Source organism: Poecilia reticulata, chromosome 22, assembly GCF_904066995.2.
Source record: "Poecilia reticulata chromosome 22, P_reticulata-male-v2, whole genome shotgun sequence".
Classification (NCBI taxonomy): Eukaryota; Metazoa; Chordata; class Actinopteri; order Cyprinodontiformes; family Poeciliidae; genus Poecilia; species Poecilia reticulata.
The window spans coordinates 183,875-197,935 of record NC_088851.1 but is presented as its reverse complement, the minus strand read 5'-3'; the positions used below and the strand labels follow the sequence as shown (position 1 = coordinate 197,935).

The following is a 14,061-nucleotide window of genomic DNA, read 5'->3' as shown; positions in this document are numbered from 1 at the left end:
CTACAGAATGTCAACTCAAGCTTTGAAGTTGTTCCAAACTAAAAAACTAAAATATCTAAAATTGCATTACCACTCACATTGTACTTACACAGCTTGAATTTAATTATTTTAAACGTATGTTTTAAGATGTTATTTTAGTTTTTCAAGATCCTGTACACTTAAAAAAAGAAAATACTTGAACCAATTTAACTGAATTGTTTCAATTGGTAACAAGTATTTCAATTAATAGGATCCAACTTAATATATTAAGTTGGTTAAACTTAAAAAATAAGAGGGGGGAAGACATACAGCAAAGATTATCAGGCTGGAATCGAACCTGCGACAGCCATGTCAAGAACTAAAGTCTCCTTATGTGAGTTGTGCTCTACCCTTGCACCACCACAGTGTCACAATTAACTAAGTTATAGAAACTTAGTAAATTGAGGTGGATAAGCTTAATGAATTGAGTTAGACGCAGGGACATATCTAGCCCTAAAACTTTACCTCAGCACCCCTGAATAGGATTCCCACCCCTCCGTAAAATACCGTTAAATGTCGCGTCCTGTATTGAACCGATACATAGCTGTCTGATAGACACGCCTGGCTGTCTCACACATAAACATGTAGTTACATGTAAATGTAACTATAATGACCAAAATAAATTGTAGGATATATTAAGGTCAGCTAAATTCTCGTGGCGGGAGCTAAACAAACACTAAGCAGCCACGCTATCAACCCGCATCTTTTTAAATTATCACCCGATACAAGCAAAAGCTCTTGGAGAAATACAGACGTGAGTGAAAAGATGCACATCTCAGGCTGAACAATGTCAGTGAAGATGGATACTGTGTCTATCAATGAACAAAAAAGTGTCCGTCGTGGCGCAGTGTGCTGCTGGATGATAGACAGAATGGCTCAGGAGAAGCAGGGGCAATTCTAGAATCTGACCTTTAGGGTGCTTAGCCCCCAGCAGGGCTAAGACCCAAAAGAAGATATTCATTGGTGCATTTTTCTAATCTCCCTGCTTATTTACATACATTCACACATGAAATTAAATACTTTTGTCCAACTAAAACTGTTAAGAACTACTTACATCTCTGGAAAAAATGAAGAGATCACTGCATTGATCCCCATTGAAAACCAACTGGTTATTCCACCACATATTGATTTCTGAACTCTTCCTGAGTTATAACATTAAAATAAATAAACTTGTTTTTTTGTTTTGGTTTTTATGGGGAGGAGGGGTTTACATTATTTGAGGTCTGAAAGCACTGCATCTTTTTTGTTAATTTGATAATTTCTCATTTTCTGAAAATAAATACTAAATTTTTGCTTGGAATTTCAGAGATGTCAGTAGTTCAACAATGCTCATTTTACTTAAACACGTACGTATAAAGAGTAAAATCAGAGAACTGATCTTTTTTTTCCAGAACTGTAAATATGTGAAACAGAATCAGACTACATCATACCTGCCAACATCTGCTAACATTAATGAGAGACAAGCAACTGTGGAGTGACACAGTCCTAGTGGGGTCTGCTGCCCCGGAAATTAAAATAAAATCTACTCAAAACTATGCATTTCATTTGAAGAACATTTTATTAAATTAATAAGATTAATAAACCTAAAATCAGTTTATTATCAAGTTAAAAGTTCAGGTTAATGACTACCGTATTTTCCACTCTATAAGGCACAACTAAAAACCTTCAATTTCCTCAAAAGCCGACAGTGCGCTTTATAATGCGCACTGTCGGCCTTATATATGAAAAAAGGTTTAAGGTGGGCTGTTGTATATTCTGGACCAGATGTTATGTTCCATTTTCTACTGGCTCTACTGGACCAGGCTCCAATCGGTTTACTAAGCATCTCCACTGTGTTTTTTCCCAGCGTGGCACCTGTTTTTTTGGTCCCTGCTCTGGAGTAGAGTCTGCCAAGGCTGACTAGGTACTTCAATGTAACGTAAACATGCTACTGTTCACTGCTTGTCTGTGGGGAAGGTCAGACGTAAGAGCAAGGATCAAAGAAATACAAAAGATATCATACTTTGAACTTGCTACAAGAAGTGAAGCTATGGAATCCTCAAAATCTACAAGCAAGTGGAGAACAATGAGATGCTGCCTTTCCTTTGCAACACACTTCAATATTCAGAGGCAGCTTGATTCAGCAATGAGGAATTGTTGTGTTTGCTGATATAGCGGAGAGAATGGAAAGCCTTGGATAGCTGCACCAGAGCCCTGACACAGCTTTCTGTGGACTCCAATTCAGATGCATGCCTGCACTTCAACTTTGTAAGAACATCAGTAACATTTTTTTAAATTAACAAGTATTTCATCAGCGCATTGGGCACCTATGGTCCCTGCTTCAGAAAGGTGAAGGTCTCTAGACATCTTAAAGTTAAACAACAATATTGGGAGTAGATGAAGATGGACACTGGCATCCCAGCACTGCAGGCCCCCAGGAATGCCCACACTGATGGTCTGCAGCGACATTTTACAAACATCTAAAAACTGGAACTGATAAACTAAATAAACCAAACAACCAAAAATAAAATGGATTCTCAGTCTCCATTAACAAAAAACGTACTTGAATAAAAAGTAAACAAGATAAAGCCAAAGTGGAAATAAATACTGCATTCAACCAATATAGTGCAGATTATGAAGTCTGTATACTACTTCAGTAATCATTAGATTTAAATAGAGAAGATGGGCTACCTAATGAAATAGTTCACACTACACCATTTTTTTGCCCCCATTTTCCCCTTAAGATAATCATAGATCGATGGCCGATCTAAGATTGTCACTGGTGATTTCGTAACCGATCATCCTGTAGTGTGATTTAGATCGTTGTGGCCGCTCCGATCTAAATCGGGGGTTTTCCCCGACTGGGAGCTTAACGCTGAATGTGGCAGGTAGCCTATCAGAAGGCGCGGATTGTCCTCTGCGCTTTCTGAGGGGAAATTACGAAGGGGAATCCCAAACAGCTGACATGGCGCAACCTGAAGTCCAGCGGACATTGGAGATGATATGTGGAAAAATTAATGTTTATTCAACATTTTGTGCAAAGAATATAGAAATGACAAGGGGAGGAGTTGGAGCCAAATTGATACCGCAGTTAATACACCCGGTAACTTTTCAGCTGCTCTTCGTTAACGTGACATAAATAGGTTATAATGATATTCATCCAGTCAGGACTTTACGGTGACTCTAGCCACATGGATCACAGGTAGATTCTAATAAAGCATTGATTAATACCTGATATTAAAATTAGTTAACTGGACTTGTAGCCATTATTTTTGGGCTACAAGTCCAAAATAATGGCTGTTAGAGGCTGACAGCCATTATTTTGGACTTGTAGCCCAAAATAATGGCTGTGTGGCTGGACACCACAAATGCCTTCAGCAAATGCCTTCTTCCTACCTTCTTTAATTGATTCCACCTTCCATGCTTGCAAATAAAGGTATAACTACTGTGAGAGACCTGTTCAAGGATGGTCATTTTATGTCCTTCCAAAAGCTGCAGCAATTATCTGGCCTACCTTCTTTCAACTTTTTTAGATCTTTGCATCTGTGGAGCTTTACTAAAAAGTACTTCACATCAAAACTTCAGCTTCAAGCATGCAGTTGGATTGGTGAATGCCTGGAGGTAGATCCCAAACACAGAGGGGTCATATCAACATCCATCCATTTTCTGTACACCCTGGTCCCTGAGTGAGGTCAGGAGGGTTGCTGGTGCTAATCTCCAGCGAATGTTCTGGGCGACAGGCAGGGTACACCCTGGACAGGTTGCCAGTCTGTCACAGGGCAACACAGAGACAGACAGGACAAACAACCATGCACACACACACTCACACCTACGGAAAATTTAGAGAGACCATTTAACCTGACAGTCATGTTTGTGGACTGTGGGAGGAAGCCAGAGTACCTGGAGGGAACCCACGCATGCACAGGGAGAACATGCAAATCATATATATATATATATATATATATATATATATATATATATATATATATATATATATGATTTTTATAATACAAAAATCAGCGCAGATTAGCTGTCCTTATTGCCGCATTTGCTGCAGCAGTATTCCTCACACTTCGCCTATTCTTGAAATAACAGAAAAATCATAATTAGAATATTAAAAATAGCTCTTCTTTTGTCTTGGAAAAATAACGACTCGCATTCATTCACACAATTATGAAGCACAGCACACGGATAGGATGCCTGGAGGTGGGTCTCTATACCACCATGAGATATCGCCCCAGCTGAAACTTTGGAGTAGAACAGAGAAAGGCTGGGGCTGCCTAAGTAGTGTCAGTGGAAAAGGGGCATCAGAAAGGTCTTACCGGACTAGTAGACACCCCAGGCCCAAGTTTTTTGGGGGACCCAAAAAACTTTTCTTTATTTTTTTTTCAATTACCTAATGCTGAATGGGCATTTGGTAATTGACTGGAAGTGGATGAACTGAAGGAAAAATCTTTGGTACATGCTCAAGTTTTTTTTACATTTCTCTAAGCTCTTCTAGGTTACATACATTTCTGATCACATTATAATGTAACTGTAAAACCCTTTGCTGTGTTTATTTTTGCAGGAAGAAGCAGTGCAATGTTCTGCTGGAGCTTCTGAAGAAGTTACAGACCTGTCGCAGCTACCTGAGCACCACTATTCAGAAAGCTGAGCAGACCATCAGCGATCAGGCTTCCTATATCGGCAAAGACAACTTGCAGAGAAGTATGGAAAAGGTGAGTCCATGAATTCTAGTAATGCACTTTGCACCATTCCAAAGATAACTGCATTGTGTTCCCTCCTTCAGGTGTGTCATATGAAGGAGGAGTTGGATGGTCTTGGTGAGAAGATAGAAGACATGAAAGGTGCTTGCAAGCAGCTTCAGTCAGATCTGAAGAAGTTTCCGGATTGCACTGATGCTCCCTTTGAAGTTGAAGCAGACACTTTGCTGGACAGCTGGCTTGATGTATGGACCTGTGCACCTAAGTATATGAATACCATTTACTGATATCACTGTAATATATTTGCTGGCTGCATAATCTCACTTTTGTGTCAGTCAGCTACTCTGATCAGAAACACTAAACAAAATCCGCACACATGCAGACTTACAGTACAAATGTAACCGAATACATTCTTGGAGGTCTAGAACAAAACATATCAGATTTTCTACAGTAAAATCACACAATACAATGTTTGTCGCCATCGAGCTTACCTCGCCACTATAAAGCAGCCCAAACCAGCTCTTTGTTCAAAGGGTTTGAACCTCTTGTGTCTGATGGGCTGGTCCAAAGCCGGTCGACAAGGGCTATGTTTAAACTGGTGTCAAGGTGAATACGTCAGCCTCTAACAACCTAGCATCCAAACGTGAAACCCCACTTCAGCTGTTGGCTTGGTTAGACTGAGTAGCCTGCAGCAGGTAAAAAACCCCAGCCACACCTGTTAAGAGAAGGTTTTCCTTTTAAACAACTTGCACTTGGAATTGGGCTGAATTGTTCTAGAAATCTGGAAAAATAGACTTGTGGGATTTTCTTAATCTTCTTGGTCAAAGCAACTGATAAAAATCTCTGATAATTTTGTTGAACACAGAAACCAGCATTTAACTCCATGCTTAAAGATGACAATCTGAATAATTGAATTTTCACAACTTCCAGTAAGATTTTCAGTGCTTTCAGATGAGACTGAGACGCTTACTGGTTCAGTCACTTTGGTCACTGGGGTTTGGTTGATCTGTGGAGGGAGTGAGTTGAAGTCCGGGTTCTGTTGGAGATGGAGCACTGACGAGACTGACGTTTTGGATATGTGTTGGAGGACGGACAGGTAGACACGGACAGCAAGATGAGGAGGAGCGCTTTGTTGCCAGTGTTGGATGAAAAACCAGAGGATCTTTCATAGAGGCTTTCACTAGAGTAGGTATGTTTCTCAGGCAACGCAGTCAGTAAGATCCAAGGCACCTTTAGGAAATATCTGCGAGGTGAAAAACAGGTAAATATTAACTTGAGAATCACAAGGAAGTCACAGAGGCGAAGCTCAGAGAGGCTCAGAGTACCAGAACAGGTTAACACTCAGGCGCCAAAGTGCTGGTGATGGCCTCCTCTTTTACTCCATGCTGATGATGGTAAATAGCTAGTAGGTGTGTGAGGAGTCCAGGAATCGGATCCGCCCTCCAGGTGATTGCAGTCTCCATATGGTGGACAACTGAGAGTAGGTAGCAAAAAAGGACTTCCTCAAAAAAGCCCAATCCTGAGTTCCAAACAATTTTACCCTGAAACTGTCTGAATTACCTTTTTCATCCATCCATCCATCCATCCATTTTCTTTACACCCTTGACCCAAGTGGGGTTGGGAGGGGTGCTGGTGCCTGTCTCCAGCGCACGTTCCGGGCGAGAGGCGGGGTACACCCTGGACACCTGTCCACCTCGCCAGTCTGTTGCAAGTGAATGACCTTTTTGAATATAATAAATTTGCAAGGAGACAGAGAGAGAGGCTCATACAACATGGAAAGCCTTTTCCAGGGTTGATTGATTGGTTCTTTGTGTGGAAAAAATAATACAAATCCAGTTTTCCCCAAATCCAATTAGCCCCAAAAATCTGAGTGAAAAATTCTTCAACTTGTTCTTGACAAAAACTGTGAAAGTTCTTGGATCCAACAAACAGCGTGAAGCAGTGGTCTTGAGAGTAAATCCAAACTGGATATATGTCACTGGATATATGCACACCAGGTAACTGTAGCTGGATACCACCTCCACATCTGATCCTCCGATTTATGGGGGCTGAAGAGGACCCTTATCCTGCTTGGTCTTCTTCACATGGATGCAGAGGTTTTCTCTGTGTTCCACCTCCTCTTTGTAATTGGACTCATCACTGTTCGTGATGCGTTCCACTACTTCTGTATCATCTGCAATCTTCACTATATGACCATCTGGGGTGTCTTGCTGAGGTGTCATATGTCATCAGAGTGAAGAGGAGGGGTCTCAGCGTCCAGCCCTGCAGTTGAGGGTGATGGAGGAGGAGACAGTGTTATGGATCCTGACAGTCTGAGGTCTGTTGGTCAGGAAGTCCAGAATCTAGTTCCCAGTGTGGGACTCAGTCCAAGAGAGGAGAGATGTAAGAATTACTGCTCTTTAGGTGGGTGAGGGCTGTGTGGACCACCAATAAAATGGCATCAGCAGCGGAGCGGTTTTTCCTATTGGTGCACTAATAGGAGTCCACAGTGACGTCGATGGAGTCCTTGATGTGGGTCCAGAGCTTCATGACTATCGATGTTAAGTATTATTATTTTGGAAATAATGACACTTTAATGCAAAGTTGGGACTTTTAATGGACTTTCAAGGCAACTTTTAAAGCAACTTTGCATCTCCATATGCATTTACCGAATGACACTTTATGACAACATTCATTAAGACTGCTTCATGTTCATGACAGGCATTATTTCATGTTTATGACAGTGTCATGTCAGTCACACCCCTTCAAATAAAGTGTTACAGACAACTCTAATTACACTAAATACCTCAAATAATAACAATAATAATAATAATGTCAAAAGGACCATGAAGGGATAAACTAAAATGAACTAAAACATAAAGCTAAATAAAATGAAAAGTGTGTTGCCCTGCGATAGACTGGCGACCTGTCCAGGGTGACCCCGCCTCTCGAACGGAACGTTAGCTGGAGATAGGCACCAGCACCCATCCTGACCCCATTAGGGACAAGGGTGTAAAGAAAATGGATGGATGGAAAATGAAAAGCAACACCAATCCAAAAACCCAGAGTCCTGACAATTTAATTCTAAAACTGGCAGCAGTTGAAGCTCCATGTATATTGGGCAGCGATTATAACTTGGTTCTAAATCTACCAGTGGATCGCTCTTCTCCTAAACTTGTTACACTATCCCGATCTGCAATGGCTCTAACTCAGGGCATGAAAGAATCAGGATTGAGTGGCATATGGTGTTTACATAATCCAACCAGTAAAGACTACTCAGTTTACTGCTTAAATGTCCATAACACGTATTCAAGAATTGACATGTTTTTGACTTCAGAAACTTTTGTCACAAATTAAATCCTGTTCTTATTTAGCAGCTATGATTTCAGACCATAACCCCATAAAAATGGAATTAGAATTTTGCCAACCTGTTTCTTTTTTTCCTAGGTGGAGATTCAGTGAATATCTACTTTAGAGACCCTGAATTTGTCACTTTCCTGAATATCAAAATCGATGTATGTATCTGGAAGTAAATTTAAATACCTCCTCATATTCAAATATATGGGTAGCGCTCAAGGCTTATATGAGGGGGCACATAATTTCAGATGTTTCACATGAAAACAAACAAAAAAAAGGAACAGCTTTCTCAACTAGAAAAAGATATAAGGACTTTGGAGATTGACCATTCAAGAACAAAACAGCCAGAATTACATAGTGTTTTAAAACAAGTAAAACACATGAAACAAAACTTCCACAGGTAGGACGTATTTATAAGAAATCTGCTGAGTAAGCAGTATGTGACATAGCATCGATGTGCGCAGGCACATTACCACAAAGTAGGATAGATTTACGGGTAGCATAGATAAACGGAACACTGTTTAAGGTTAAACACACTCAAGGTCCAGATAATTTACGTTTTTGCACCTGCCTTTTAAACGAGCTCTTCCTTTGTACACTCAGCCATGCTGTTTCCCACATGCTCTGTTTTGATGCAGCCGGTTACGTCATTAACAGCTATTACCCTGGTTAGTATGTAGACTACATAGGTCAAATTTCTATCATTTCTACAGTATACCATTTATATCTTGAATTACTAATGACAAAATAAGATATTCAACAAATTAACTTACTTTCCTCATTTAGACATGAGCAATGTTTTTCAGTACATTATCACAGGAAGCAGTGTGATGTTTTCATATATACATTAGAGTCAGACATTTTTTCTCTTCAATGTTTTTGCAGATAACTGAAAAGACAGATTCCTATATGGATAACCTTCGAGTGGGATTGGAACTGTGGGAGAAACAGCTGATGCTTGGAGGAGAGGTGGACAACTGGGCTAGATCTAAACTTGCCCTGTTTTCAGAAGGAAATCCCTTCAGCAATATACAACAAGTTCTTGCCATGAGAGTACGATCTCAGTCTTAAAGTAAAACAATTTCTATTGCTTATATTTATATTTTCTGCTGACAAAGATGCTTCTTGTTTACAGGATGAGATTCAAACAAATGAGGAGAATATCGAACATTTTCATAAGAAGTCAATTGAAATTCAGGAGATGCTGTTGAGTCAGGAGGCTCCTTTAGAACTACAGGTAAGTGACACCATGATATTCTTTCCCTCATGTGGTTTGGTATTTTTAGAATAGTACACTTGGGCCTTTTCTCAAATTCACTTCTTTTGTAAATGTTCTAGGTGATGGAGACCCAGCTTAGGAAAAGAATGGAACAGGTGAAGGAGTTATTCACTGACTGCACAGATGTTTTTGAGGAGATCATAGCTGTAAGAAAACATCTGTTTGAGAAGATAAAGGAGTGTTGGACAGGTGTGGAAAACATCCAGAATTGTCTCAGTAAAATTGAGGCTTCAGATGCAAAAGCAGAAACCCAAATACAGGTACATAACTGGTTAAATATTAAAACTGTCCTCACAAATGAGTGGGATGACTGATTAACACGATCCTCTGCCGCTCATCAGGACCTAGATGCAGACCTGAGTTCTCAGGAAGAGCACGCTGAAGCTGTGTTGAAAGAGGTGGGCTTGGTGTCCAGTGTGGCCAGTCCACCGGTACTGGAGGAACTATCTAATAACTGCAGCAGTCTAAGAGAAGCTATCGCGCATACCAAAGACATGATCCACCTGAAGAGGGAGGAAAGAGACAAAGGCCTGTTCAAGGTCATCAGCGGTCAGTGGAAAGTATAACAAAATTATAAATGGTTATAGAGCAAAGCTCCTAATTCCTTTATTGGTCCTAGGTAACAATTTTCATGGGACCCATCTCACCAACACATGCATGTCTCCCTTATTTATGTGGGAGATATTTCAGCAAAATAAATCCTCTAGCAATTTAAATCCAACCTCAAATTCACACATCTGTTAAATAAACATAAAAACAAAATGAAAAAAAAAACATCCTGAGTTGTCTGGGAACCTCTCAATATGGTACAAGAATGGTTGCTTTATTTTGTAAAATGTGTTGGCAGAACCATGCACAAACATGTCTCTGTTGTTCAACCTTGAGCTTTGAGAGCAAGTTCATTGTTCATGGGAAGTGTAAGAAGCGAGGGGGACGGGGGGGGACATGTCAACCCCCATATTGGAGAGAGCCACATTCGTCCCCCCAATAATTTCACCCCAGTTGCGAAGAATTTTAAAATCTTCCACTCGCATGCTTTTATTTTGAAGGCGCATAACAGCGCATTCAGCAGAGTGCTTGCTCCCTCCCCCCCCTCTGAACGGCTCAGAGTGAAGGCAGCAGAAGACGGAGTCAGAGAAACTCCGTTTGAATGAGGTAAACGATCTGCCAGGAATTTTGCCATGAATATCACTTGTTTATAACATCTTATTGTCAGTTTACTTTCATATATAGAACTAAGTCTTTTTGGTTTATTTATTTCAATGTTTCAATATTTTTTTCATTATTTCCACACTATAAGGATAATGGTTTGGAAACAATAAGAAAAGTCCTTGAGGAGAGGTTTAAAAATAGTGAAAATTTTTGCTACAAAGTAAATAGAGTTGAGATGTATAATAATGTATACATCTGAAAATTAAGTTGCTTAAATTCTCATTCTGTATGATAAAAACATACTTTTTATATTTAGTTCACATTCTGACACGGTAAATTACTGTAGTGTCTGTTGTAAATCCATGAATCCATGCAGGAACATCAGGCTGCAGAGAGTCAGAGGGAGGCAGAGACAGAAAGACATATCCGTAGATATTTTAGTTAAATGTTTGCCCCTGAAAATGACAGGGAATAAAACATTTAGGCTTTTTACCTCAGTGTTTTTTATGGATCATGCAGGGCTGAAAAGTGAGACTGAGTTAGATGTGAAAAGTATCATTTTTATTTATTTTGTAGATCAAACTGTTGCACTGATTTAGAGAGTTGTTCAAGAAGAACAAAACTTGTTTTTTAGATTTTATTTTTGTTGGTCAAACTGCTGTATTGAGTTTAAAACTGCTGAGTCCTATTTTATGAGCTGTTTTCTACTTTAGTTTTAGAAAGAGGTAGAACCAATTCAATTACCAGTCAATTTATATCAGTGCATTTTGACCAATAATCAACTGTCTTTTGACCAATAAGATATATCAGAATCTGTTATTCTGATATATCTGATACATCCATCCATTTTCTTCCGCTTATCCGGGGTCGGGTCGCGGGGGCAGCAGCTTCAGAAGGGAGACCCAGACTTCCCTCTCCCCAGCCACTTCTTCCAGCTCCTCCGGGGGAACCCAAAGACGTACCGAGGCCAGCCGAGAGACATAGTCCCTCCAGCATGTCCTGGGTTTTCCCCGAGGCCTCCTCCCAGTGGGACGTGCCCGGAACACCTCACCAGGGAGGCGTCCAGGAGGCATCCTGACCAGATGCCAGAGCCACCTCAACTGGCTCCTCTCGATGTGGAGGAGCAGCGGCTCTACTCTGAGTCCCTCCTGGGTGACCGATCTTCTCACCCTATCTCTAAGGGAGAGCCCAGCCACCCTGCGGAGGAAACCCATTTCGGCCGCTTGTATCCGTGATCTTGTTCTTTCGGTCATGACCCAAAGCTCATGACCATAGATGAGGGTGGAAACGTATATCGACCGGTAAATCGAGAGCTTCACTTTTTGACTCAGCTCTCTCTTCACCACAACGGACCAGTACAGTGGCCGCTTCACGGCAGACTCTACCCCAATCCGCCTGTCGATCTCCCGCTCCCTTCTTCCCCCACTCGTGAACAAGATCCCCAGATACTTATACACCTCCACTTGAGGCAGGACGACCCCCCTGACCCGGAGAAGGCACTCTACCCTTTTCCGGCTCAAGACCATGGCCTCGGATTTGGAGGCACCGAGTCTCATCCCGGCCGCGAACCGCTCCAGTGAGAGCTGCAGATCATGATCTGATGAAGCCAACAGGACCACATCATCCGCAAAAAGCAGAGATGCGATCCTAAGGCCACCAAAACGGATCCCCTCAACACCTCGGCTGTGCCTAGAAATTCTGTCCATGAAGATAATGAACAGAATTGGCGACAAAGGGCAGCCTTGGCGGAGTCCAACTCTCACCGGAAACGAGCCCGACTTACTGCTGGCAATGCGGACCAGACTCTGACACCGGTCATACAGGAACCTGACAGCCCGTATCAAAGGGCCCGGTACCCCATACTCCCGGAGAGCCCTCCACAGGGCCCCCCGAGGGACACGGTTGAACGCCTTCTCCAAGTCCACAAAACACATGTAGACTGGTTGGGCGAACTCCCATGCACCCTCCAGGACCCTGCTGAGGGTGTAGAGCTGGTCCAGTGTTCCACGACCAGGACGAAAACCACACTGCTCTTCCTGAATCCGAGGTTTGACTATCCGACGGACCCTCCTCTCCAGGACCCCAGAATAGACCTTACCAGGGAAGCTTAAGACCTCCCTGTGTGACCTCCCTGTAATTGGAGAACTCCGGGCGGATTTCATCCACCCGGAGTTGCTCCTCGGTGGCCTTGTCACCGAGGAGCTTTTTGACCACCTCGGCGACCTCGTCCCCAGATATTGGAGAGCCCAACCCAGAGTCCCCAGGCTCAGCTTCCTCAACGGAAGGCATGTTTGTGGGAATGAGGAGGTCATCAAAGTATTGCGCCCACTGGCCCACAACGTCCCGAGTCACAGTCAGCAGCACACTAACCCCACTATAAACAGTGTTGGTGCTGCACTGCTTCCCCCTCCTGAGACGCCGGATGGTGGACTAGAATCGCCTCGAAGCCGTACGGAAGTCTGTCTCCATGGCCTCTCCAAACTCCTCCCACGCCCAAGTTTTTGCCTCAACAACAACCCGAGCTGCATGCCGCTTCGCCCGCCGGTACCCATCAGCTGCTTCTGGAGTCCCACAGGCCAAAAATGCCAGATAGGACTCCTTCTTCAGCTTGACAGCATCCCTCACCAAAGGTGTCCACCAACAGGTTCGAGGGTTGCCACCAAGACAGGCACCGACAATGCCGTGGCCACAGCTCTGACAAGCTGCCTCGGCAATTGAGGTATGGAACAGGTCCTTGACTCAATGTCTCCCACCTCCTCCGGAACTTTTTCAAAGTTCTGCCGGAGATGGGAGTTCTGTCTCACAGAACGTTCCCAGATGTTCCCAGCAGACCCTCAACACGTTTGGGCCTGCCAGGTCTTACTGGCTTCCTCCCCCACCACTGGAGCCAACTCACCACCAGGTAGTGGTAAGTGGTCAGCTCCGCACCTCTCTTTACCCGAGTGTCCAAGACATACAGCCACATATCCGATGAAATGATGACAAAGTCGACCATTGAACTGCGGCCTAGGGTGTCCTGGTGCCAAGTGCACATATGGACACCCTTCTGTCTGAACATGGTGTTCGTTATGGACAATCCGTGACAAGCGCTGAAGTCCAACAACAAAACACCACTCGAGTTCAGATCGGGAGGGTGTCTTCAGTTCAGGATCCATTTCAAACAAAAACAGAATCTCCTGCTGCTAGGCATCAGCAAATGCCTTCTTCCTACCTTCTTTAATTGATTCCACCTTCCATGCTTGCAAATAAAGGTATAACTACTGTGAGAGACCTGTTCAAGGATGGTCATTTTATGTCCTTCCAAAAGCTGCAGCAATTATCTGGCCTACCTTCTTTCAACTTTTTTAGATCTTTGCATCTGTGGAGCTTTACTAAAAAGTACTTCACATCAAAACTTCAGCTTCAAGCATGCAGTTGGATTGGTGAATGCCTGGAGGTAGATCCCAAACACAGAGGGGTCATATCAACATCCATCCATTTTCTGTACACCCTGGTCCCTGAGTGAGGTCAGGAGGGTTGCTGGTGCTAATCTCCAGCGAATGTTCTGGGCGAAAGGCAGGGTACACCCTGGACAGGTTGCCAGTCTGTCACAGG

General features: G+C 42.7%; 1 protein-coding gene across 2 annotated transcripts in view; it reads left to right on the top strand.

Moving 5' to 3' along the window:
* LOC103458066 (uncharacterized) overlaps nucleotides 1–14,061 on the top strand; it is a 243,167-nt gene that overhangs the window by 169,452 nt on the left and 59,654 nt on the right. For both annotated transcript variants that reach the window (XM_081603523.1, XM_081603524.1), the window contains exons 33-38: nucleotides 4,565–4,715; nucleotides 4,787–4,945; nucleotides 8,922–9,089; nucleotides 9,172–9,273; nucleotides 9,375–9,575; nucleotides 9,657–9,864. In XM_081603523.1, coding sequence (XP_081459649.1) covers nucleotides 4,565–4,715; nucleotides 4,787–4,945; nucleotides 8,922–9,089; nucleotides 9,172–9,273; nucleotides 9,375–9,575; nucleotides 9,657–9,864 — 989 coding nt within the window. The remainder of the gene's footprint in view (nucleotides 1–4,564; nucleotides 4,716–4,786; nucleotides 4,946–8,921; nucleotides 9,090–9,171; nucleotides 9,274–9,374; nucleotides 9,576–9,656; nucleotides 9,865–14,061) is intronic.